The 25,937-nt window shown below is 34.6% G+C and overlaps 1 protein-coding gene across 3 annotated transcripts in view; it reads right to left on the bottom strand.

Annotated features, from left to right (window-relative positions):
• LOC150103728 (rab GTPase-activating protein 1-like) overlaps positions 1 to 25,937 on the bottom strand; it is a 473,281-nt gene that overhangs the window by 362,242 nt on the left and 85,102 nt on the right. For all 3 annotated transcript variants that reach the window (XM_090397129.1, XM_090397130.1, XM_090397131.1), the window contains 2 exons: positions 11,550 to 11,757; positions 4,253 to 4,436 (listed from right to left, as the gene is read on the bottom strand). In XM_090397129.1, coding sequence (XP_090253255.1) covers positions 4,253 to 4,436; positions 11,550 to 11,757 — 392 coding nt within the window. The remainder of the gene's footprint in view (positions 1 to 4,252; positions 4,437 to 11,549; positions 11,758 to 25,937) is intronic.

Genomic DNA, 25,937 nt, shown 5'->3' with positions numbered 1-25,937 from the left:
TGATTTGGAGGAAAATTGTAGATAGGAAGTTAGTAATGATGTAATTTTTTCATGTAGTACTGTCATATCCTGTACACCCCTTGAGGGTACATGGCAGGAATTTGATGATGATGATGATGATGATGATGAAGTTCTTATTTTTCAAATTTAAGGTTATTAGTAGTTCATGAATTTCCTGTGTGAGTTTTGTTTTTCCATTTTTTAATGCCTCAAGTGCAGATTTTGAGTCGCTGTAGATGGCTATTCCTTCTGTAATGTTTATTACTGGATTTGAGAGATAGAACTTGAGAGCTGCTTGTATGCTGTTAATTCAAGTGAAGTTTGCTATTTTGCCAGCTGTGGTTTTGATTTGTGTTTCCTTGCCTCCAGGTAGTTAGAAAAACCCCTGAACCTCCTTGGTCGAGTGTTTCATCAGATGATCTATCAGTGTATGCAATGACATGGTTTAGATTTAAGTGGTGTATAGTTTCATCACTTAAATATTCAAATATGCTATGAGGATTTCATCCTCATAGCATATTTCTCATCGAGATTCCAGATTGCAACTCTCGACGTGTCGGCTGCCCCAGACGCAGTAGCATGTATCCTCATGGCATAATTCTCATCGAGATCCTGAACTATAGTTTATTATAATATATAGTTAATTTTAATGTATAGTTTCATCACTTAAATATTCAAATATGTTTCATCACTTAAATATTCAAATATTTCTCATCGAGATTCCGGACTGCAATAAACTATAGATCCCGAACTATAGTTTATTATAATATATAGTTAATTATAATGTACAGTTTCATCACTTAAATATTAAAATATGCTATGAGGATTTCATCCTCATAGCATATTTCTCATCGAGATCCCGAACTGCAGATCTCGACACGTCAGCTACCTCCTGGACGCGGTAGTATGTTTCTGATCGGAACAGACTCTTCATGGAATTGGGTGTGCCAGAGTCCCATTAGCCAGCAATTTTCAGGGTTTGATGCAGGGTTTTTTGCAGGGTTTGATGTAACAATCCAAGTGCAAAAAAAAAGGTGGAAGCAGGATTAGGCAAAGGAAAACTTTGTTAAGATACTAGAAAGTTTTCTCAGTTTGATGTAATCATTCAAGTGAAAAAAAAAAAAAAAGGTGGAAGCAGGATTAGTCAAAAGAAAATTTTTCATGCTACCATATTACCACTTCACCCTACAAAGCAATCCCCTACTTCTTGCCACTTCTGCCTTGCATGTGGGCAAATGGCTCGAACGTGGGGTTGGGCTTCTGCAAGACTCTTATTAAACAGGTATGCCAAGGCTGCTATTAATTCCCTAGAACATTCCCTTAAGACTCATGCTGATATGCCATCACGTTGTATTGCATATTAACATTAAGTTTACTTAATTCTTTATATACCTCTTGCTTACTCATTTAGTCACTCCTCTCTCCTACCCTCTAAACTAAAGCTCCATTTAATGAGAATTACAAGGAGAAATACCCTGATGAATTTCTCACTTAATACAATTATTATCTGAAGCAGTTACCAATATACCATTTTTATTTATTAACATTACCTTTCCATAATCATTCCTTCTTCTACTTGTTACACATTAAAAGAGCACTAGGATTTTTATTGGCCTAAATGGTTAATTTCTGCTCATACTGCACTTTTGCTGCCATTACCAACTAAGTCACCTTCTTAGACGATTCTCTGTACTCCTCATGCAACTGATGGGTGCCATTCATATGATGCTGCATCCAAAATGCCATCTTCTTCCATATTATATGCTTATTCTCTTTATTCATTAATCCATTTTACATTATCTTATTAGCCTTTTTGACCTTTGGAATATATATTCAGACACTGCTACTGTTAAACAGCTTTTGACAAATACTTCCCAAGCAATAGTTATCTCCTTATGGCTTCACTTCTCATTCTACACTATAGCTTCAAAATGTTTCCTACACATTTCATAATTAATGACTTTGTAGTTGAACATATATGCATTGCTGAAAAGTCTTCAATATGGCTAGCCATCAGCTAGGTGATCTCTCTCACCCAACTGGAAGGAGATCCACTCTAAATTCACAATTACATCTTCTGATGACAGAAAGTCTTATTAAATCTAAGACTCTCAATCTTTGAGTGCCATCCATAGTCATTCCTCAATAAATTAATTTTCTTTATTCCCAGATGCCATGTCTTCATTCCAATCTGTATACCATAATTAAAATCACCTCACAATGTGAACCCTTCTTTTGTACACTAAGCTAATTTGTCTATACCTCACACCATACTGTTTCAAAACCAATACAATTATTTCCCTCTTAATCTAAACCTTGTTTGGACATAATTTCCCTGCTATTATCAACAGCACTTACCCTCCCTTTTGACCTTCCTATCACAAAGGCCATAACATTCTCAGAGAACAAAATTACAAATGTGGTAGAGATCTAGCACTCGATTAGATAGTTGTAGAAACAATTCAAATTGTAATTGAGGATGTTAGTTGATTTTCAGTTGCACTTTGAATTGTTTCCATAACTATCCAAGTGAATGCTATGCATTTATCACATTTATAATTTTATGCTCTGAGGATGCTGGTCAGAAATGTAGTGAAATATTCGTTAAGTACAATAAATTAATTATTTTCCTCTGCTGTTGTTTATATTGTGAAGCACTGTAAATAAATACCACTATAAATAGCAATCATTCTGTCTCCATATCCATCTGACTCTCCTGTTTCCTTGTCCATCTTACATTCCTGTTCTCTCACCCTCATCTCTCACACAACTACTACTCTCTATTCCCCTCAGTCTCATCTGTTTCTTTCTCCTACTCTTATACATCCTTACTTTCTCCACATCGCTCATTACACTCTCTTCTAGCAACAGTCTTTCCAGTTGACTCACATCAAATCAAATCAGTTTAAATGTAATCCATCACTTTTATACAATTCCATCCATCCTTTGAATTTACTATTTTTTAACTTGCATCCATCCTTTGAATGTGTCTCGCATATTAACAAAATGCACTATTTTCTCCTCACACAGCTCCACCAACATACCATTTGTGATATTTGCTTGCTATCTCAACTCACAACTGTCATACCCTGGCAATACTACCTACCTTTCCTATCACACTTTTACTTTCCTCTATAACTACATGTTCTCCTTCTGTTTAATTGAATCATTTGTTCACAAAACCAGCACTAACGCTCTTGCATGTTTACTCCTCATATCCAAAAGCATCAATCATCCTATTTATCATCCCTCCTAGGAAACAGACCTTGTGCACTCACTTCCTCCATCAACTGCACCTTAATATAATGGAATCAGCATGCAGTGTCATTCGTCCCTTCTTTTTCTTTACTTTACCTTTTATTTATATCCACCAAATGTCCAATCTCAATTATGCATATGCTTCACCATATTTTTCATCTTAATCAACTAGTTCTTCATTTTTTTTCAATCCTTTCACCCTACTCTTGAATTCTGGCAGTCATACTCTCTTTTATATCAATAATCACATTTGCTTTTCTTCTGTCATTTGTACTCTCTTTTGTTCTTGCAATCACACTCACTTTTCTTCCATCAATCTCTTTTGTACTCAGGATCATAATCTCAGTGCTTTTATTTTCTCATTCACCCTTCTAGATAATAACACTCATAGATTTTCATCCCTTACTGCCTTCCGTCTAACATTCACTCCTTGTTCCCAATTATCATTTACTGAAATCTCACAGTTCATCAAAACATCATACTTTCTGAAGATCCATGTACCCCACACAACATATACTGCACTCAAAAAGATGAATCATCCTTGAGAAATCTACACTGTTTATTTACATCTGATTTTTGTCTGCACAACAATAACAACCTTATTCTCTCAATGCAAACAATATAATCAAATATTTTATAAAACGAAACATCTTTGTGTGAGCTGTTCCCCAACACTCTTCCTCCACTTGTTCTCTAATGACACATTCTCACAAACAAGGTGCCAAATTTCATAACTTTTCACATAAAAATCAGAATATTTCACTAATTTGAAAATTTTAGTTAACATATAATTCAAAAATGCTATGCAATGATTTACTTACTATTTCTCTGTACAGTAAATATACATCTAGGATAAACTAATTACAAGGATCAAAAGAACTGAACAAAAAATGTAGCTAATTTTACAAATAACATTAACATATCATAGATAAATATTGTATATAACAACATTAACATAACTTGAAAGCATTTAAATTTACTATTTTTAACTCACACTTTCAGCATTATCACATTTGAAAACATGACACTGGAATATTGCTGTTTCAGCAGTGTTTCCATGGCTACAAGTAAAGGCAAAACAATTAATTTCTTTGGTTTCTGGTCTTCCACGAGCACAAAATAAAATACGGTAAATGGCAAAGGAAGCAATTTCGTTGCTTGAATCAACTTCATATAATCTGAAAGTGAAAAATTATATAAATAAATATACATACACCAAAACTGCAGTCTATAAACTTTAAAATGTTAGCAATTATACCTTTCATTTATAATGCTACAATTTCATTTTTAATTTTCATGTACAGTACTCTTCTCTCCTTTTGACCTGATATGATACCAACTTCAAATATACTTGGCAGTATCATTGTACATTAATAGAGACAGAAAGCAACAATGGATAATTTGTGGAGTTCATATCCTTAACATCCTAGATGAACTTAAGTATACTGTGAAATGCCAACATTAATAATAATAAAATTATTATTTTTTTTTATCATCATCATCAGACCTCCATATAATCAAGAGACTCATTGAAAGTAGTCTCACTCTCACACAGCTTGTCATACCTTGACTTCAATGTATCCAGTCTCTCTCTGCACTCACCACACTTTCAGGTATCCATCACTCTCCATGCACAAAAAAAAAAAAAAAAAAAAAAAAAAAAAAAAAAAAGTACACCTCATCCCCTCCTAATACAGCCTCTTGTTCTTTCCCTGTCCCCAACCATTCTATGAAAAATCTCATTCATGCGATGAGTCTTTAACTCCAAGAAGGTTTTTATAATAATAATTATTATCCCTTACCAATTTATATTTCTCAATCTTCCCTCATCCTTCTATCCAATAGGCTCTTCAATTTGCATTTCCTCAATCTGCCCTCATACTCTATATTCCAAAGAGCTGAAACTGATTTAGTTTAATTATCTCCGAACCATCTCCAACAACTTGTCATCTTTTTGAAAACCAGGTGACTAAATCTGTGCACAAAAATTTATATGCAGTCTGATCAAAGCCTTGTACAATGGAATCATAAGATCCTTATTTCTATATGCCAGTTTTCTCTCTGCATCATTGTTATAATCCATTGTGCTGTACTCCAATGTAGCAAAATGTCCCCAAAATTTCAGGTCCCTATCCATTGTCACCCCTCGGTCTTTCATCTCCTTCAACTTCTTAGGATATCCCCATAAATCTTATACTCTACTTCCCAAATTTTAAAACCCTGCTTTGCTACATTGAACTGACATTCCAACACACTCAGCCATTCTTTCAGTCTATTCAAGTTTCCTCTTACAAGTGTACAAGATCTGCTCTAATTCTCATAATTCTTCCCAACTTTGCATCATCTGCAAATAACTATATATTACCATTCAAGCCCTTTCCGGTGTCATTTACATACAAATTAAACTATCATGGCCACAAAACAGATCCCTCATGCACACCACTAGTGACTTTCCTCTTCTAGGATATCGTCCCCCCCCCCAAATACATAACCTACTGATGATGCTGAGGTCCAATTGGAGATTGGCTGATCAGACAGCCAATCTCCAATCCAACACACTAATCTAGCATCCAACCCCATCTGTTCAATTTAATTACCAGCATGTCATGTGTCAATCTATCAAAGGCCTTTGTAAAACCTAAACATACTACTGTGTATGCATCATCTTTGTCCAATGCATTTGTCACTGTGTTATAATAACTAAGGAGAGTGCTATAACATGATCTTCCATTAGCAAACCCATGCTGTCCATCCAAAAGAATTCTGCTGCTGTCTTCCATTAGCTGTCAACCCAGTTCTGAATCCTAGTCCTCACTAGCCTCACTAACACCTTGACCACAACTCCAGACAAGCAGATTGGCCTATAATTCAAAGCCTTAGTCTTATTACCCCTTTATTTATTTATTTATTTAGCATTTGGCTAAGAAGAATATATGTATATGACACCACACACAGACACACAAAAAAAAAAGAATGTACAAGACAATAAAATGCATAAAAGATGTATAAGAGAATACAACAGTGTGAAGTGATGCTATAGTTCATATAAAAATATACAAATAAGCATAAAATTAAAGTTTAATGTCTAAGTTCGACAGGCAATCAATAGCATCTGTAGAACCTGTTATAAAGTCACTTACAGGTCCCGTATAGGCTCTGTGATGACAGTCAAATGTGATATGTTGTACAGTTTGGTTATCCTCACTACAGTAATAAGATGAGTTTGGTCTTATCCTCCAAGTAAACAAGGAAGATCTGCACCTACCATGGTTGGTGCAAACCCTATTTAGAGAGGTCCATATTTTTCGAGGTAGGTCAAACCCTGATGGAGGGCTGTTTGGATTAAAGACAGTCTATTCCATGTGCCATGCTATTGTTGCATCATAGCCCTCAGTGACAAGTCGCTGTGCCATTATAATAGGCAGGTGTCTTGACTTAAGCCTCTGTGATGTAAAGCTGTCAATATCGGAGTGTATAGGAAGCAGTGGATTCCGGCAAATTTTGTTATATTTGCGAATCAAGTTGTCTTGGCATCATAGTTGTGGCAGTTGTGTGTGTGGCTCAGAACTGGTAGCCAATACAATGGAGTAGTCTTTATTGTTCCAAAAATGATACACATTGTCTGATTCAGGACAGTATCAATTAATTTAACATGTACACTGTTCAGCCAGAAAAGGTCTGCAAATGGTGGTGACAGAGGGCTGTCCATGGCTAGGTTTTCTAATTGTTTGTATACCTTGTTAACTTTGAAGAAATTTGATTTTAGACAATGCTTGATCATCTTTATAATATCAGCAGGAAAGAGGGCTTTGATAATGTTCATGACTTCTTCTACTGGTACATTCGTGAATAAGGATACTATGTTTAGACTGGCCATTATGTCTGTTTGTGTTATCTTCACGTTTTTGAGTTTGTCAACAAAGTGTTGAGAATTTTTAATGTAGGATTCTGTTTGTCTAATTTTTCCCTTAAGTAAGTTCACTAGGTGCTTAGCCAATAGGTAAGTGGGGAGGACCTGCCATCCACAATTGGACAAAGTGGCACTTCTTCCTTATGCACTTTATATTCTTATTTTCAAGAAGATAAACGACTTACTATCAGACAGTTCCATGTACAAAATCCTCAACAAAGATCCTACCATGAAGAACCATAATGAGACAAACTTCCTGATCCGTAACATGAATACTTGGCCTGAAGAACTAAAAAGAAAGCTTAAATCCTCACATTCCATTACTCCTAGACTGTATGGGGTGCCTAAAGTGCATAAGGAAGAAGTGCCACTTTGTCCAATTGTGGATGGCAGGTCCTCCCCACTTACATATTGGCTAAGCACCTAGCGAACTTACTTAAGGGAAAAATTAGACAAACAGAATCCTACATAAAAAATTCTCAACACTTTGTTGACAAACTCAAAAACGTGAAGATAACACAAACAGACATAATGGCCAGTCTAGACGTGGTATCCTTATTCACGAATGTACCAGCAGAAGAAGTCATGAACATTATCAAAGATCTCTTTCCTGCTGATATTACAAAGATGTTCACGCATTGTCTACAATCAAATTTCTTCAAAGTCAACAACAAGGTATACAAACAATTAGAAGGCCTAGCCATGGGCAGCCCTCTGTCACCACCATGGGCAGACCTTATCATGGAGAAATTTGAAAATGAAATCTTTACCAACATTACTCCTAAACCTTCAATATGGTGGAGATATGTGGATGATATCTTCATCATATGGCAGGACAACATGGAAAACATACATATGTTTGTCAATAGAATCAACTCACTCCACAATAAAATCAAATTTACTCTAGAAGTAGAAACAATGAACAACTACACTTCTTGGACATACTAGTTAAAAGACAAGGTAACAATTTCAAACTGTCCATTTACAAAAACCTACGGACACTGGATGATATCTACATTACTCTTCAAACCATCATAGGTCACATAAACAGAGCATCATCCACATGTTGAGAAATCGAGCCAAAAACTTTATCTTACCGACGATGAAGTAGTTCAGACAGAACTGTTCCAAATCACTATAACACTATTGCAAATATCCTTGAAACATCATCAACAAATTTCTATACAAAGATAACCAACAAGAAAGAACAGTCTTCCAGCAAATTTCAACAGCAGTCATCCCCTTTATGGGTTCAATTTCCACCAAAATTGCAAGATTGTTGAAGACCCATAACATCAGGGTTGTATTTAAACCAACTACTAGCATCAGACAGGTTCTAAGATCTCCTAAAGACAGTGTTCCATTTTATAAATATCCAGGTGTGTATAATATTCTTTCCTACATTGGACAAACTTCGAGAAGCCTGGAAATAAGACAGAAAGAACATGTTGGCGATGTAAATCACAACAGAAGATCACCTCCGGGTCAGCACATCACTTTTCAACTTCGAACCACACTATAGACTGGGATAACAGCTCTATGCCCTAAGTAGACGAAGATTACAGACATCGATTATTTAAAGAACAGTAGTAGTGCTACATACAGGCAGTAACCTAAACAGAAATCAAGGGGCCATACTAAACAATACTAAAATCTAATTAATTCCCTCAGTTCAACAGAACTACAGTACGTGAATAATCATATCACGCGTTTGCATGTAGCGCGTGTTCATGATAGTAGGAAGTCGCAATTCATACAGACATGTCACGCGAACGTGTTACCTTAGCTACCTAAGGGGTACTAACGATTTTTAACGCGAGTTTTTTCCGTTATTAATTTTGTATCAATATGTCTACTCACGGTATACCTCTTTTAAAACTTAACGTTTTTTGTATTCTTAAACCTTTTTTGCAAGCCTTGAGAAAGCTAGTCAGTTACTAGCGAAACCAGTAGGCAATATTGTACGAAAACATACATACGAATTAAAAATCTATGGTCAGTTTAGCAAACTTTGTTTATTTACACTTGGATAAAGGATTAAACCAAGAATATAATTTCTTGGCAGCTTTAATTTACAAGGATATGTAGACTAGATATTTTGCATAGAGAGTGGTAAACAAGAGGAATGGATTACAAGAATGAGTAGAAAGGCTTGTGTGTTGGCAGTACATGAAAGTTTATTTAACTATATTAATCCACGACACAGAAGATAAGAAAATAATTATTATTTAACTTATTTGCTAATATTTTGCTGGTATTATATCCAACATCTTCAGATGTACAAAAACAATTTGTCATAGGACATGAAACTGCAACAATATGGTATATTGTTGCAGTTTCATGTGGGACTAGTTTAAAAAAATTGTAATAGACAATGCAATTTTGTGAGACTAGTTAAAAAATATGTAACAGACAATGCAAGAAGCTGAAGTCCTAATTGGCACCATAAAGAGAGAGAAAACAAATATTAATTTAATCTTAAAATGAATGTCACCCAAATTTTTGGAAGACAGTCATTTTAAGATCAAATTAATACTTGTTTTCTTTCTTTCTCTCTATCAACAATAGATGGTGGCAATTAGGACTTTAGCTTCTTGCATTGTCTGTTACAATATTTTTAAACTAGTTCCACTGTTATACCAAATTGCTGCAGTTTTGTTTATTGTGACAAACTGTGTTTGTGCATCTGAAGATGCTGGATATAATACCAGTGAAATATTAGCAAATAAGTTAAATAAATAATTATTATTTTCTTATATTCTGTGTTGTGAATTAATACTGTTAAATAAACTGGCAATGGCAGAATTAGTTGTGAATGCCCTGACAGTGAATGAGTTTAAAGAGATGGATAGTTTTGTATGTATAAACATTAGTGTGGGTCTTCAACATTGAGTCTCCAGACTTTATGGAGATATTGTATGACATTAATATTTTAACTATAGAAAAAATTCCACAGGAATGGCATAAATCAATGATTATCTTATTATATAAAAAGGGCAGCATAGATGACATTAATAACTATAGGCCAATCAGTTGGTTATCGCAATTACACAAAATTTTTATATCCATTTTAAATAGAATCAATCTTTTTGGAAAATACAGCCATATGAACAAGCAGATTTCAGTGCAAGATTCTCTGCAATAGATCATATCCCCACTATTACTCAAGTAACAGAAAAAAGGTAAATTAATATAATTTTCCTGCATATTCAGCATTGTAGACTCAAACAACAGGCCATCCCAGCAGAGTACATCAGATTATTAAAAACTATATATATCAGAACAACAATTTTTCTGATGTTCTAACATATAAAGTTAGAACATCAGAAAAAGGAATTTGGCATTGAGAGAGAGAGAGCAGACTTGATGTCACCCAAGATGTTTTCTGCTATCAGAAGAATTCTTTAGGAATACATCATAAGAAAACTATGGAATTAATATCAATGAAATAAATCTAAATAATTTACATTTTTCAGATGACATTGTTCTGTTAGCAAAAAAAAAAAATAAATAAAATAAAATAAAGAAGCTTGGAAAATGGTAAATGACCTCGACAGAGAAAGTAGGAAAAAAGCTAAACATTAATTAACAAAACAAAACTGATGACAAATTGAGATTAAATTGAACTAAAATTAGAAGATAATTCTATTAAAACTGTGAATAACTATATTTACCTCAGTTAAGTTTAATGAAAAACAAGATAAAGAAACAAACATAAGAATCTTTGTACTAGAAAAAATAAAGCATCTGTTGCACAAAGATTATCTGTAAGGAATTTTACCAGTATGTTTAAAAAAGAACATTACATATCATGGCCCAAACAGACTCTGGAGAGAGAAAATGCTCTACATAACAAAGTGGGTTAGAATTAGAAAGATGACTAGAGTTGAGTATATTATGAAGTACTATAAAGCATGTAAATGGATGTGGGCTGGGCTGCCCATATTAGATGGCCAATTAAGAGATGAAAGATGGACAAAATTAAACACTGAGAGAAGAAAAGGTTGCCAAAGAACATGATAGTGGAATGATTTATATAAGTTTGACATTAGCTAAGGACAAAAACAACTGGAAATTTATGGGGAGACCTATATCTAGCAGCAGACTGAAACAGGCTGAAGAAGAATTAATTTTGAACATCAAGAAATATCTTTGAAATTAATAACTAATGATCCTGAATTCTGCCTCTGGGAGCTTTGAAATTCTACTGAGGTCCATCTGACAAAATGTATCACTAGTAATAACTTAAGATCATTATGTGCTATCAGTATAAAAATTAAATGATATCTACATGCACATTGTATAGCTATGTACAATAGACATTTTCATTTATTCAAATAACTGAAAAAACAATACACACCAATACTGTCACATGACTTACATAACTGAACCTTCTGAATGGTTTGGCACTGACAATGTAACTTCTATAGCAAGTTCTAAGGACTGTTCATTAAGAATTGCCATATTTCTCTGGATCTCAGTTTCACTGCGAGGAGCATTAATGGCAGCACAACCAAGGTATTTCACATAATGAAATAAAGTGCAATTTTCTTCTCCAAATTGTAATGATGAAGATCTAGAAACATTTCCTAGTGGGAAGAAAGAGAAAAAATATATATTGGAGATTACAAATAGAATCATACAGAATTCTTATCATTTTATCAAAGCCATAAGACACTGATTATTCCTGACCTAATGAATTTTAATAATTTTTACACATTTCTAGAATCCCTAAATCACTACATCAATAATTAATAGAAATCATGCACTTCACTTTCTGCTTAACAGCTTAATTATGAAACAGAAACATAAGTGAATTAAGTACATGAATATCATACGGATGCTTCTTTTTTTTTTTTAATGGTAATTTCCGTTAAAATTTTTATTAAGAGTAAAGAGATTGGTTTCACTTTTCAGTTTTAGCACTACTTCTTCGTCACTCATCAAAAATAGAAATATACTAGGTATAGTTTCTGGGAAAATTTCCATGCTACTCCTCTTAAACACTATTATTATAATTACGGCTATTGTATCCTGTTTTTGTTTAGGAGTGTCCCTTATTTTAAATACATTGGCTATAATTACTCAAAAAGAGTATATATATTTTAGGGCATTATGGGTGAGTATAGAAGGCAATTACAGCAGAATAAAAGAGGTGGAAAAATTTTGTACATAACTTGTTTTGATACTAGGATGTCTTCCAGTTCCATGATCCTGCTGAAGGTTGTATATAAACAAGGGGGAGGAAAGGAGCATAAGGGGGGTTGATGCGGGAAAAATAAATTTGGAAACCTGGGTTTTGTATTGATAATATCATCATCATCAAATTCCTGCTATGTACCCTCAAGGGGTGTACAGGATATGACAGTACTACATGAAAAAATTACATCATTACTAACTTCCTATCTACAATTTTCCTCCAAATCAGTCTGTTACTTGTCAAGACTCCAACATTATCAGATCTTATATTTCTATCGTCTAAGGCACTTTGTACCGTATCAATCCACCTATATCTTGGTCTTCCTCTGGGTCATTTTCCTGCCAACCTGGCAGAGAACACTTGTTTTGCTAATCTTTCCTCTCCCATTCTAATTAAGTGACCATACCACCTGAGATTAGCTCTGCTAATGCATTCCTGGATGCTGACAATGTCAAGTTCTTTCCTAATATCCTCATTTTTAATATGATATTGCCATTGATGCCATCTCTTCACGCCTCTAATCTTTCTCAGGACTCTCATATCTGCGGTCTCTAGTCTTTGGTCAAGTGTTTTACTTCTGACCCAGCTCTCAGATCCATAAGTTAAAACGGGTTTGAACACTGTCTTGTATACAGCTAATTTAGTGTTCCGACTAATTTCTCTCTTATTCCATATGAATTTATTCAATTGACTTCCCACCACTTTGCTGATTCTGTTGTCTATTTCTATATTTAATTTACCATCTTCAGTAAAAATTGTGCCTAAGTAGCTGAAATGTTTTACTTGTTCCACAGGTTCTCCATTCACAACACAGTTGACATTTTCAATCATTCTGCCTATTTTCATTGTCTTTGTCTTTTTATTGCTGACCTTCATACCATATCTATTACAACAGCTATTCAATTTAGTCAGAGAATCTTGCAGACTTGTAGCGGATTTATTTAGAAGTATAACATCATCCGCATAAAGCAAAGAGCTGACATTAACATCTCCAATTTTGATATCAGGTTTAATACCACTTTCCTTCATAATGTGATCCATATAGATAATGAATAACAGAGGGGATAATGTACATCCTTGTCTCACACCAGATTTAACATTAAACCATCTTCCTGTACTTCCTTCAATTCTAACTGCTGACTTACAACTCAAATAAATACTATGTATTGCTTGATATAATGACCCATTGACACCATATAACTGCAGTGTATTGAATAGCTTCTCTCTTGGCACCTTGTCATATGCCTTTTCCAAATCGACAAAACTTAAATACAGATCTTTGTTATATTCCCATGCTTTCTCGACTATTTGTCATAAAGTGAAGATCTGATCCTGACAGCCTCTATTTGGCCTGAATCCAGCTTGTTCTTCACCAACCTTTTCTTCCACAATTCTTCTCAACCGTTTCTCAAGTATACTTGCATAGATCTTGCCAGGAACACTCAGTAGGGAAATACCTCTGTAATTCTCACATTCAGTTTTATTTCCCTTTTTATATATGGGTACTATGAGAGCTCTACTCCAATCATCAGGAATTCGTCCCTCTGTCCAGGCTTTCTGAACTATGCAGTGCAGCCACTGTAAGACTTTTATACCACCATACTTCAGCATTTCTGGTCGAATATCATCTATCCTGTTGCCTTTCCACATTTCAAGCCTTTGATGGCTTTTTCTACTTCAAGTATGGATATATATTCCTGACTGCATGCCTGGTCAGTGTTTTTTTATCACTGTTTGTTTCATTTAGCAGTTTTTCAAAGTAATTACTCCATACTTCAAGGATATCTTTTTCTCCTGTTTTCATGTAACCTTTATCATCTCTAACTCCTTTTACAGCACTCTTTCCTCCATTCCTAAGTTTCTTCAACAACCTCCAGAATATTTTGCCACCTTCTTGATATTTATTTTCTATATTCTTGCCGAAGTCCTCCCATGACTTTTGTTTAGCTAGTTTTACACACTGTTTAGCTTTCTTACATTTGTCTCTGTATTCTGTAAGAGTAAAAGCTGACTTATTTATATATATATATATTATTGTGTTTAAGGGCACTTTTTTTTTGGGAGGTGAGAAGGGGAACGGTTTACTTATGGGGTAACTGGGGCAGAGGAAAAACATTAACGGGGGTGTGGACCATTTCGGTCGACTGACCGTCATCGGAATGAGTGTAGGGCTATGTCATGACTGAAAGTTGAATCTGCCAAATAAGGGCATTTGTTGTCGCTAAATGGCCGGACGCATGGCTTTATTTGTAAGTTCTGGATCGTCCAACATTCAGAAATTAGGTAGGGGCGGTGGACGTTGATTGAATTTTCAATGCATTTTATGGCAATAGTTTCGGATATTCAAAGCATTATTTCGTTGTCTTGTTTGTCTATGATTATGGCCTTGTCGATTTGGGGGATATGTTTCAGTTGTTCAAGGGCAATGAGCTGCAATTTCTGTCTTCCCTGTACTCTGTGTTTTATTTTTCTTTTCGATTTTGCGATGTTTTTTTGTGTCCAGGTATTCCGGAATTGGAATTGTTCATCATCATCATCAAATTCCTGACGTGTACCCTCAAGGGGTGTACAGGATATGATAGTACTACATGAAAAATTTACAAATTACTAACTTCCTATCTACAATTTTCCTCCAAATCAGTCTATTACTTGTCAAGACTAAAATATTATCATTATCAGATCTTATATTTCTATCGTCTAAGGCACATTGTACTGTATCAATCCACCTATATCTTGGTCTTCCCCTGAGTCGTTTTCCTGCCAACCTTTCATAGAACACTTGTTTTGCTAATCTTTCCTCACCCATTCTGTTTAAGTGACCATACCACCTGAGATTAGCTCTGCTAACGGATTCCTGGATGCTGACATTGTCAAGTTCTTTCCTAATATCCTCGTTTTTAATATGATATTGCCACTGATGCCATCTGTTCACGCTTTTAATCTTTCTCATGCCTCTCATATCTGTGGTCTCTAGTCTTTGGTCAAGTGTTTTACTTCTGATCCAGCTCTCAGATCCATAAGTTAAAACTGGTTTGAACACTGTCTTGTATACAGCTAATTTAGTGTTCCGACTAATTTCTCTCTTATTCCATATAAATTTATTCAATCGTCTTCCTACCATACCAGCTTTGTTGATTCTGTTGTCTATTTCCATATTTAATTTACCATCTTCACTAAAAATCGTGCCTAAGTAGCTGAAATGTTTTACTTGTTCCACAGGTTCCCCGTTCACAACACAGTTGACATTTTCAACAATTCTACCTATTTTCATTGTCTTTGTCTTTTTAATGCTGACTTTCATATCGTATCTATTATAACAGTTATTCAATTTAGTCAGGGAATCTTGCAAACTTGTAGCGGATTTATTCAGAACTACAACATTGTCTGCATAAAGCAAAGAGCATACATTAACATCTCCAATTTTGATATCATGTTTAATACCACTTTCCTTCATAATATGATCCATATTGATAAGAATAACAGAGGGGATAATGTACATCCTTGTCTCACACCAGATTTAACATTAAACCATCTTCCTGTACACTCTTCAATTCTAACTGCCGATTTACAACCCAAATTCAGACTAAGTATTGCTTGATTTGATGCCCCATTGACACCATATAACTGTAGCGTATTGAATAGCTTCTCTCTTGACACCTTGCCATGCCTTTTCCAGATCGACAAAACTTAAAAACATTTCTCAACTATTTGTCGTAAAGTGAAGATCTGATCCTGACAGCCTCTATTTGGCCTAGATCCAGCTTGTTGTCCACCAAGCTTTTCTTCCACAATTCTTCTCAACCATTTCTTAAGTATACTTGCATAGATCTTGCCAGGAACACTCAGTAGGGAAATACCTCTATTTCCCTACTGAGTGTTCCCTATTTCCCTACTGAGTGTTTCCCTCTATATATGGGCACTTTTTGAGCTCTACTCCAATCATCAGGAATTCGTCCCTCTGTCCAGTCTTTCTAAACTATGCAGTGCAGCCACTGTAAGACTTTTATACCACCCTACTTCAGCATTTCTGGTCGAATATCATCTACTCCTGCTGCCTTCCCACATTTCAAGCCTTTGATGGCTTTTTCCACTTCAAGTATGGATATGTATTCTTGACTGTATGCCTGTTGAGTGTTTTTTACCACTGTGCTATCACTGCTTGTTTCCTTTAGCAATTTTTTGAAGTAATTACTCCATACTTCAAGGATATCTTTTTCTCCTGTTTTCATGTCACCATCATCTCTAACTCCTTTTACAGCACTCTTTCCTCCATTTCTAAGCTTCTTTAACAACCTCCAGAATATCTTATCACCTCCTTGATATTTATTTTCTATGTTCTTGCCGAAGTCCTCCCATGACTTTTGTTTACCTAGTTTTATACAGTGCTTCACTTTCTTACATTTGTCTCTGTATTCTCTAAGAGCCAAAGCTGACTTATTTGCAAGAAACTTTTGATATAATTTCTTCTTTTCCTTCACTGCCTCTTGAACTTCCTGTGTCCACCATGGAGTTCTGATTTTTCTATCCTTGCAGACAACTTCACCACATGCCTCTCTGGCTGAATCAATCAGGGTTTTCTTCAAGGCTTGCCACTGAATCTAAAAGGTTTGGTTCCTGTTCTCAAACTCTTTCATTTTCTTTTCAATAATCTTTGTGTATGTTAGTCTACAGTTCACATCTGAGAGCTTCTCAACTTTTATTCGCTTTAAAACTTTCTTACATGTTCTTCTTTTCAAAATGAAATTCAATATTATCCTGCACAAGACTAAGTATTGATCGCTTCCAATTTCAAATCCTCTGTACACTCTGGTGTCCTGCACCAGAGAGAAAACATCACTATCAATAATAACATAGTCAATGAGACTTTTCTTATTTCTTGCCTCTTCTCTCCATGTGAATTTGTGCACATTTTTATGTTGGAACATGGTGTTAGTAAAAACCAGTCCATGTCCTGAGCAGAAATCCAACATGTATTTGCCATTATTATTAGCTTGGTCTTTTCTCCAAATTTTCCCAAAATATTTTGTATGTCTCACAATCATTTCCTACTCTCTGCTATTTAGATCCCAACAAGGACCAACATTTCCTTTTTCATTGTGTCAGTTGCTTTCTCTAAAGACTCAAAAAATTCCTCCACTTCTTCCTTAGTAGAACTTTCTGTGGGACCATAAGCACAAATAAATCTCATTGTCCAGTTCTCCATTCTGATATTTTCCCACATCACTTTACTTGAGACTGCATGCCATTCAAGAAGATTAGCCTCGTATTTTATGTGTTGAATACTATGGCTACTCCTCCTTTTCCTTGATTGTCATTGCCTGAATATAACATTTTGTATTTATTGCTCAGAAAGATCTCACCAGTTTTTTCTTTTTTGTTTCAGTCACCCCTATTAGGTCGATCTGTACTTATCTAATTCCTCAGCTAGCTCCATTTCTTTGCCATTCAGGCTTCTTATGTTGATAGTACCGATCTTTAACTCTGGTGATATTGAGTTGGGGATGTGTTTTCAGATTTGTTCCAATAGCTTACTTTACGCTGTTCGCTTCGGTTCCCTGGCAAAAACAAATGGGGCCTTGTTTAACTGGGCAACGCCCCAGCCGGCATGAAATTTTGTCATGTTGTACCATCATTTTTTATTTTGGTTTAACCAATAAGAATATAATTTGGTCGGCTAAATACCAAATTGCCAGCCCATCCTTGTTCGTTCAGTATCCAGGTAGATACCCAACAGGGTGCACCATGAGAATGTGAGAATTGGACATTATGTCAGAAGCCCTGGTCGGTTCTCCGCATTCCTTTAAAGGCTATGTGGAGGTCTCCTCTCAGTTATACAGCTTAGACCCTTAAGCAACTCTTGACCCTTAACAATTGGAATTGTTATACCCTGATAAGTTTAGAATGTCATGATTCTACTTATCATTGTATAACAGATTAGAAACTATATACAATGCTTACTGAAAATACTTGTTATCTGGGTAATAGTAATGTGTACTTTAATATCAAGTGTATTAACAAGAAAAAGAAAGGAAGAAATTGTAAAATATCTAAAGGAAGTGTTATGTACTAGTGTAAAAAGGAAAAACTCATTTACTTTAAAAAAAAGGAAAGAATATTTAAGGAAGTATGCTAACGTTATAAGTGATAGTAATGCTTAAATTTTGGTCAAATTGTTTTTTATTTATAAAACATAAGGAAAAATAATCAAGAAAATTATATGTTTATGTATGCTCTAAGAGATGACAGGGGGAAAGCAAACTGTTACCCCATAAAATTCCGTGTTAGTGGAGCGCGAGGGTGATGAGTAGAGAGAGAATTGGATGCTGTGACGTCACAAGTATGTAACAAACGATGTTCGTGCCTCGGGTGAAGAACCAAGTTTATGGTAGTGGCCAATAGCATTCATTTTTATCCTACTGAAAACTATATAGTGATTACTTTCTATTTCAAATACCCTCTATACTTTCATGGTCCTGAATCAGCAAAGATATTGTTATCTTTAACAACATTCGATAAGAAGTCAATGAGAAAAGTCTTTCTTAGTTCTTGTGTCTTCTTTGCATGTGTTCACCATTTCTGTGCACATACGTATACATTTCAGGAAATTATGGAAACAACTGTGTTAAGAATAGTTACTTTTTCTGGCTGTTCATGTCAAGGTCATCATCCGGATTACACACACACACAAAGACAAGCTACATTACATTGCAAACAGTATGCCAAAGTGACAATCATTTGATCAACCATTATTTGGTGTGAGAAAAAAAAAAAAAATCAAAGCCATATCCTATTCATAATATCATAAGAGAAGAAATTCATAATTAATACTTTTAATACAGCAATAGTGGTGTCCTAATCAATAATTTAACATAAATGTTTGCTATGTAAAGGCTAATATCCTAGATTACTACAGTTCTTAGAATAAAAATGTTATGTGGGTAGAATATGACCATCATTATTGTTAAGATTAGGGTGGTTGATAAGAATTTCACAGGAGTCTTAAAATTTGCATTCATACCATTACATCACACCATGTTTTGGTGTCATGTAATGAACAGGTGCCTTTCCAGTCAATTCTATGTAGAGTATTCAGGACATGATCAGAAAGGATATGTTTATCATAGTTATTAATGTGTCATTTACGTTTCTTTTTTTTCAGATAGGAATTGTGTGTCCTGTTTCACCTACATGCAAATTGCAGGCGCACTGAATACAGTTTACTTCAGGGTGGGCCAGTGGAGGAAGTGGATCCTTCGAGGAGTTGAATAAATTCTCTAATATTGCAGGAGGTTTAGAGATGGCATTATGGTTGTATTTATGTAATATTCTGTTTGTTTTATCTGATATCCCTTTAATGTATGGAATGGCAACAGTTTAATAGAAAGTAATTTTTGTGAAGAATTTTGTTGACAGTATTTTTGCTGTAGCCATTTCTTAGGAAAGTATTACTGATATCTTTTAATTCATGCTTAAGTGCTGGCTCACTGGAGCAAATCTTTAAAGCCCTGTTTCTTAGCATGTTAATGACACTTAGTTTTTGTGCTAAGAATGCCAGAAGGAAGATGGTTGACGTATCTAGAAATGGAAATGTATCCTGTCAAATGAATTGTATGCATTTGTGCTGTTTGTTTAGGTGGCTGAGGAAAGTGTCTAATGTCTGGTGGCCATGGGACCAGATAATGAAAACATCAAGAACATACCTAAGCCAGACTTTGGGTTTTAAAGTAAAGTCATCTAGAACACATTGCTCAAAAGCTTATATATAAAAATTGGCATTCTTGTAGATAGGCTTATACGTTGGTAACACGACTATTAAATTATTTAAGGAATTTACAACGTATACTGGAACCTCAACAAGTTTGGGTGCATTAGCCTGCCGCAAATTTGGGAAGCTTGCATCTTGAGAACTTTAGCCCAACAGCCAAGACAACCCAATATAGCCCGTAAAGTGGCACCTTTAGGACTCTAGGAATAACAGTAGTTTTCTCTCTTCTGCCTCATTTGATTTTTTTTTGTAGTGCCTGTGTGCATGTGTCATAGTTGTATGTTCCCATGAAGATGGCAACGTGACATTGCCAAAATATAGGAGGTATTTATTAAAGTTTCTTTTAATTAATATTCCAGTATACGTTGTAAATTCCTTAAATAATTTAATAGTCATAAAAGTTGGCAATTGGGGGAAATAACAGCAAGCCCATGGCTGTGCCTTCTTTTGCAGGTAAAAAGTATTTTGTCACACAAAATAACCAGAACGTAGTACATGTACAAAGAGTGCCATGATATTGGGCGGGAATTTATCCTTTAAAAGAAAAACTGTGTCACTGATTGGGACATTTGTGAAAAGGGCAGATATCAAAACTGATTAATAAACCACTTTTATCAAGTGTGATGTCCTTAATTTTCTTCACAAAGAAATGTTATGTGTGTTTTTTATACAGGAGGGGGAATTACCTAATAACTCAATGAGTGTTATGCTAGTTTCTTGACTAGATGATAACCGGGGCTGTCAATATTTTCAACTATTTGCTAAAGTAGTACGTTCTGCTTATGAATCTTAGGCAAACTGTAAATTCTTGGGGAACAAGCATAGTGAGTGAGAAAGTAATTTTTAACTGTATTTGCAGGAAGTAACGGATTTAAGCAATTTTACTGTTTTCTTTTTAATCCGATTAGTTGAGTTAGATTTCACAAGTTGATAGGTGCTGTTTTCTGAGGATAACTGATTCATTTTTTTTGAATGTAAGTTATTCAGTTTAAAATAACTGTGATTGGTTCTAGTAATTATGATGACCTGAAATGCTTTTAAAAATTTCACAGCTGACAATTCAGTTTTGATGAGGTTCTAAGTTATTGTTTTAGTACTGTTTAAAATGTTAGAGGTTTCTAATCATATTTTTTTCAGCTATGGTAGTTGGGAGAAATCTTATGCTTCTCTCAATATGGTGTGTGTGTGTGTGTGTGTATATATATATATATATATATATATATATATATTCCAATCCAGTAACTGTCCTGGATGACATGGCAAAGTTTAGGTCTTTACTAAACAGCGAAATCATCACTGTTCAGGCTTGAAAGGTTAATCACATGACTGTTCATTGAAGGCAGTTGGTTTGCTCCTGTTAGCAGTTATTTCTGTTTTGTTGCTATTATCCTCTCTTGTTAGTAATTGGCTACTTCTGTTTTCACTGGCTTGTGGTTGGCTGTTTTCAAAGTCATTCAATGATGAGAAATTTATATTTGTCCATTGGCCATTTAAAACTTGTTGCTGTTTCAATTTAAGGAATTTGGCTATAAGTTTTACTTTATTTGTTTCCAAGGTATATTTTGCAGAGCTGTGCCAGTAATCCCCTTAAGGACATCCCAAATATTTGGATTTAAATAAATGACAAGTTCCAATTTTAAATTTAGAGCCTGATTTTGAGCAAATGCTCAAAATAAGGGTTTGTGAGCAGTTTGAATCTACTCTCTCAGCACTGCTTTCTCCATACAGTTATAAATTCTTAATGCTTTTTCTTTGGTGAATTTCCTTTTTAATATAATGCAATTAGGAATAAGATTGCTGTCTCCACACTGTTTTAAAATGATGTTGAAACCACAATGTAGTTATGAATGCAGAGACAGCAAAAGCGTGACATCACACTTGATAAAAGTTATTTATTAGTTGGTTTTGATATCTCTGAACTTTTCACAAATGTCCCAACCAATGACAAATTCCTGCCCAATATCATGGCACTCTTTGCCCATGTACTACATTCTGGTTATTTTGTGTGACAAAATACTTTTTACTGAAAAAAAAAAAAAAAAGCATAGTCATGGGCTTGCCATTATTCTCCCCCTCCCACACACACAATTACCAACTTTTATATAGAAACATTTGAGCAATGTGCTCTAACTTCCTTTACCAAAAGTCTGGCTTAGATATGTTGACAATGTTTTCATTAACTAGTCCCATGACCACCAGATATTAGACACTTTCCTCAGCCACATAAACAAATAACACAAATGCATACAATTCAAAACTCAAATTGAAAGTCAGAATACACTTCCATTTCTATATACACTTGTTATGCATCTTCCTTCCAGCAGACTTTTCTTTTTACCATCACTGTTTATCATAAACCTACACATACTAGCCAATATATACACAAACTCTTGCCAGCACTCCACACAAAACTTATCAACACAAAAACTAGGTGTCATTAACAAGCTAAGAAACAAGGCTTTAAAGATTTGCTCCAATGAGCAAGCACTTAGGCATGAATTAAAAGATACCAGCAATATCTTCCTAAAAAGTGGCTGCAGCAAACATAACATCAACAAAATTCTTCACAAGACTGCACCTAATAAAAATAAATCAGATTACAATTAAAGAGATACCAGATATAATACACAGAATACTACTGGTCGACCCTAAAGTAAACCATATTGAGTGAACCTGTAATGTGCCTTATGTAGGTGAAATAGGATACACAATTCCTATCCAAAAAAAGGAACATAAACAACATATTAAATTTAATACCTACATAAATCTGGCCTTTCTGCTCATGCCCTGAATACTCTACATAGAACTGACTGGAAAGGAGCCTGTTTATTACATCACACTAAAACAGTATGAGCACAAATTTAAAGAGACCTGTGAAATTCTTATCAACCATTCTAATCTTAACAATAATGATGGTCTAAACATCCCAAGAATATAGATGGCAGATATTCTACCCACATACCCATTTGTTCTAAGAGTTCATTATAAATTATAATTCTTCTCTTCTACTCATGGCAGGTTGAGTTCCTCAAAGACGAATTTTTGCCATTTCTTTCTGTCTGCTGTCTTTTTATGAAGTTCTATTATGGAGTTTAAGCAGGTATAGTTCGCCCACCATTTCTAGATCCCTTGTTGGATTTGTGCCAAGAATAGTCGATTCATGTTGAAGGGGAGAAAGAAATGAAGGATGTACGAATTGGTCGCCAACATGCGAAATCACATGCTTTCTTGTCTGTCGCTGTACTAGTACTAGCTTGATTTTTGTTGTTCTCTTTTTGCATTATTTTTTTATTATTAATTTGTATGATGGATCCAGTACAGTCAACAAGTTCTATTGTTACACGTTTCAGTAGCTCTTGCAAAAGAATATTGAATAATGTGCTGACATTCTGCGAAAAAGAATCGTCAGAAGGCCGTCATCTTGTTCCCCTTTCTCAAGTAATAAAACGTGCAAGTGCAATTGCGGGCGTATCGGGGTCGACTGTTAAAAGAATTCGTAGGGAATCAAAAGGTGAAGGTAAGCCAAAATTTAAATCTCCTAAAAAAAAAAAAAAAAAAGCGCCAGAGTAAAACCATCGAAACTGTAGCTTTGAATGATTTTGATGTAGACGTTATAAGAAGAGCTATTCACGAATTTTACGTATTCGAGAAAAGAGTGCCAACTGTTCCGAAATTGATTCCTGTGCTTAAAGAAAAAAATAATTTTCCTTGGAAAAGAGAAACTTTAAGGAAAATACTTCATGAAATCGGATTTTGTTTTAAAAAGTCCCAGAATAAAAGGAAACTTATCATGGAGCGAAGTGACATTGTTTTATGTAGAACGTAGTATTTGCACGTATTAACACTCTACGTACATTTTTCCAACTGTTATACAAGCAAAATAGTTACACTTTAAAAACAACAATGTTCGTAAAAGAAAAGCTAAATTTTCCGACCTGTAATAATAAACAAACTCAGTTTGTTTATTATTACCTCCCAGAAGACAGACTGATTACCCTATTATCGGAATGGATTCTCCTTTTTCTGACATGCGCAGTAGTTTCGAGGGACCTCAAATCGGTGGGCGAACTATACTTTCTTTAATGTTGTCCATCCATTTCCTTCTTGATCTTCCTCTGCTGGACTGTCCTCCAATTCTGCCATTTAATAATATGTTTGGTAGTCTTTCTAGGTTCATTCTTGAAACATGTCCAAACCAGCTTAGTTGGCTCTTTTAATGCTGTAATTATTGTTTCTTTAAAGTTAAGTTCATCTCTGACTTTTTCATTTATTTTTATTTCTGTCCAGTTTGTTCTATTGATTTTTCTTAGGCATTTCATTTCAAAAGTATTGAGTTTATCCATTTCTTTTTTTCTTAAGATCCAGCATTCTAAGCCATAGAGTACTGTGGGAATTATCATGGTTTTATATATCTTTAATTTGAGTTCTTTGCTTAATCTTTTATTGTTCCATATTTTTTGTAGTCTGTCCATTGTTATCCATCCATTATTGATTCTGTATTTTATGGTTTCAAAATAGTATAGATCTTCAGTGATCACTGATCCTAGGTAATTGAATTGCTTTACTTGTTCTATATTGTTGTTTCCTATTTTCATTTGGATTGCTTCCCTTTTTCTTCCTATTACCATTAGTTTTGTTTTACTAAAATTGATTTTCATATCATATTTGTTACTTATTTGATGCAGCTTGGTCAGGATATTTTCTAATTTTTATTGGCTGTCTGTGGTGATAACTATATTGTCAGCATACTTTAAATGTGTTATATTTCTTCCATTTAGTTATGCCTTCACACATCTACAGTCCTTCATCCTACTTCTTTTAGGTACAGGTTGAATAAATATGGTGACAATGGGCAGCCTTGCATAACTCCCTTTTTAATTGCTATTTGATCTGTTTCTATGTTTTTGTATTTCTCTACTGCTTGTGTTTCTGAATAGTAATTCTTGATACAATTTAATAGGTATTTGTCAAACCCTCTGTTTTCTAGAATTTTAATGAGTTTGCTTCTGTTTATTGAGTCAAAAGCATGTTTGAAGTCAATAAAACAGCAGTAGAGAGTTTTTTTTATTTTTGTCTCACATAAGATCTGCTAATCTGTTTATTGTGAAAATTGCATCTATTGTGCTTCTCCTATTTCTAAATCCTATTTGCTCTTCTTCCAACTGTTCTTCATAGGAATGTTTAACTCTGTTTTGAAGAATCCTGATGAATATTTTATAGCAGTAGCTTAGAAAGGTGACAGGTCTATAGTTAGTGCAGGATCTGACATCTCCTTTTATGTGGATGGGTATGATCTGGCTTGTTCTCCATTCTGTTGGTAAATTTCCTTTCTTTAGTATTTTGTTGAACAGTTGCCTCAGGTAATTTATTATGCTTCCCCCTTTTTCCAGAAATTCTTTTTGAATGTTGTCTATGCCTGGTGCTTTATCATTTTTTGTTTGTTTGATTGGTGTATGCATTTCTTCATTTACTATGTCTTTTGTATCAGAAATTTCTTCTGGGTTGAAGGCATCTTGATCTATGTTTTCTTCTGGGTTGAAGGCATCTTGATCTATGTTTTCTTCAGCTGTGAATGTTTCTTTAAAATGATTAGTCCATATTTCTTTTATTATTTCACTGCTACTTGTGGTTCCATTTTTTTGCAATAGTGAAACTGGGTTGGGTGAGTATGTTCTAGTTATCTCTTTAACGATTTCATAAATGGTCTTGGAGTCATGTTTTTTGTATGCCTCTTCACACATTCCTGCTTTTTCTTCTAAATATGTGATTTTTGCTAATCTGCATTTTTTTTTTTTAATCTATTT

Source organism: Typopeltis vanoorti, chromosome 8 (genome assembly GCF_054136105.1).
Source record: "Typopeltis vanoorti isolate ZY-2024b chromosome 8, IOZ_Tvanoo_1.0, whole genome shotgun sequence".
Classification (NCBI taxonomy): Eukaryota; Metazoa; Arthropoda; class Arachnida; order Uropygi; family Thelyphonidae; genus Typopeltis; species Typopeltis vanoorti.
The sequence above is the reverse complement of the archived record's forward strand: the minus strand, read 5'-3'. Positions and strand labels throughout refer to the sequence as shown.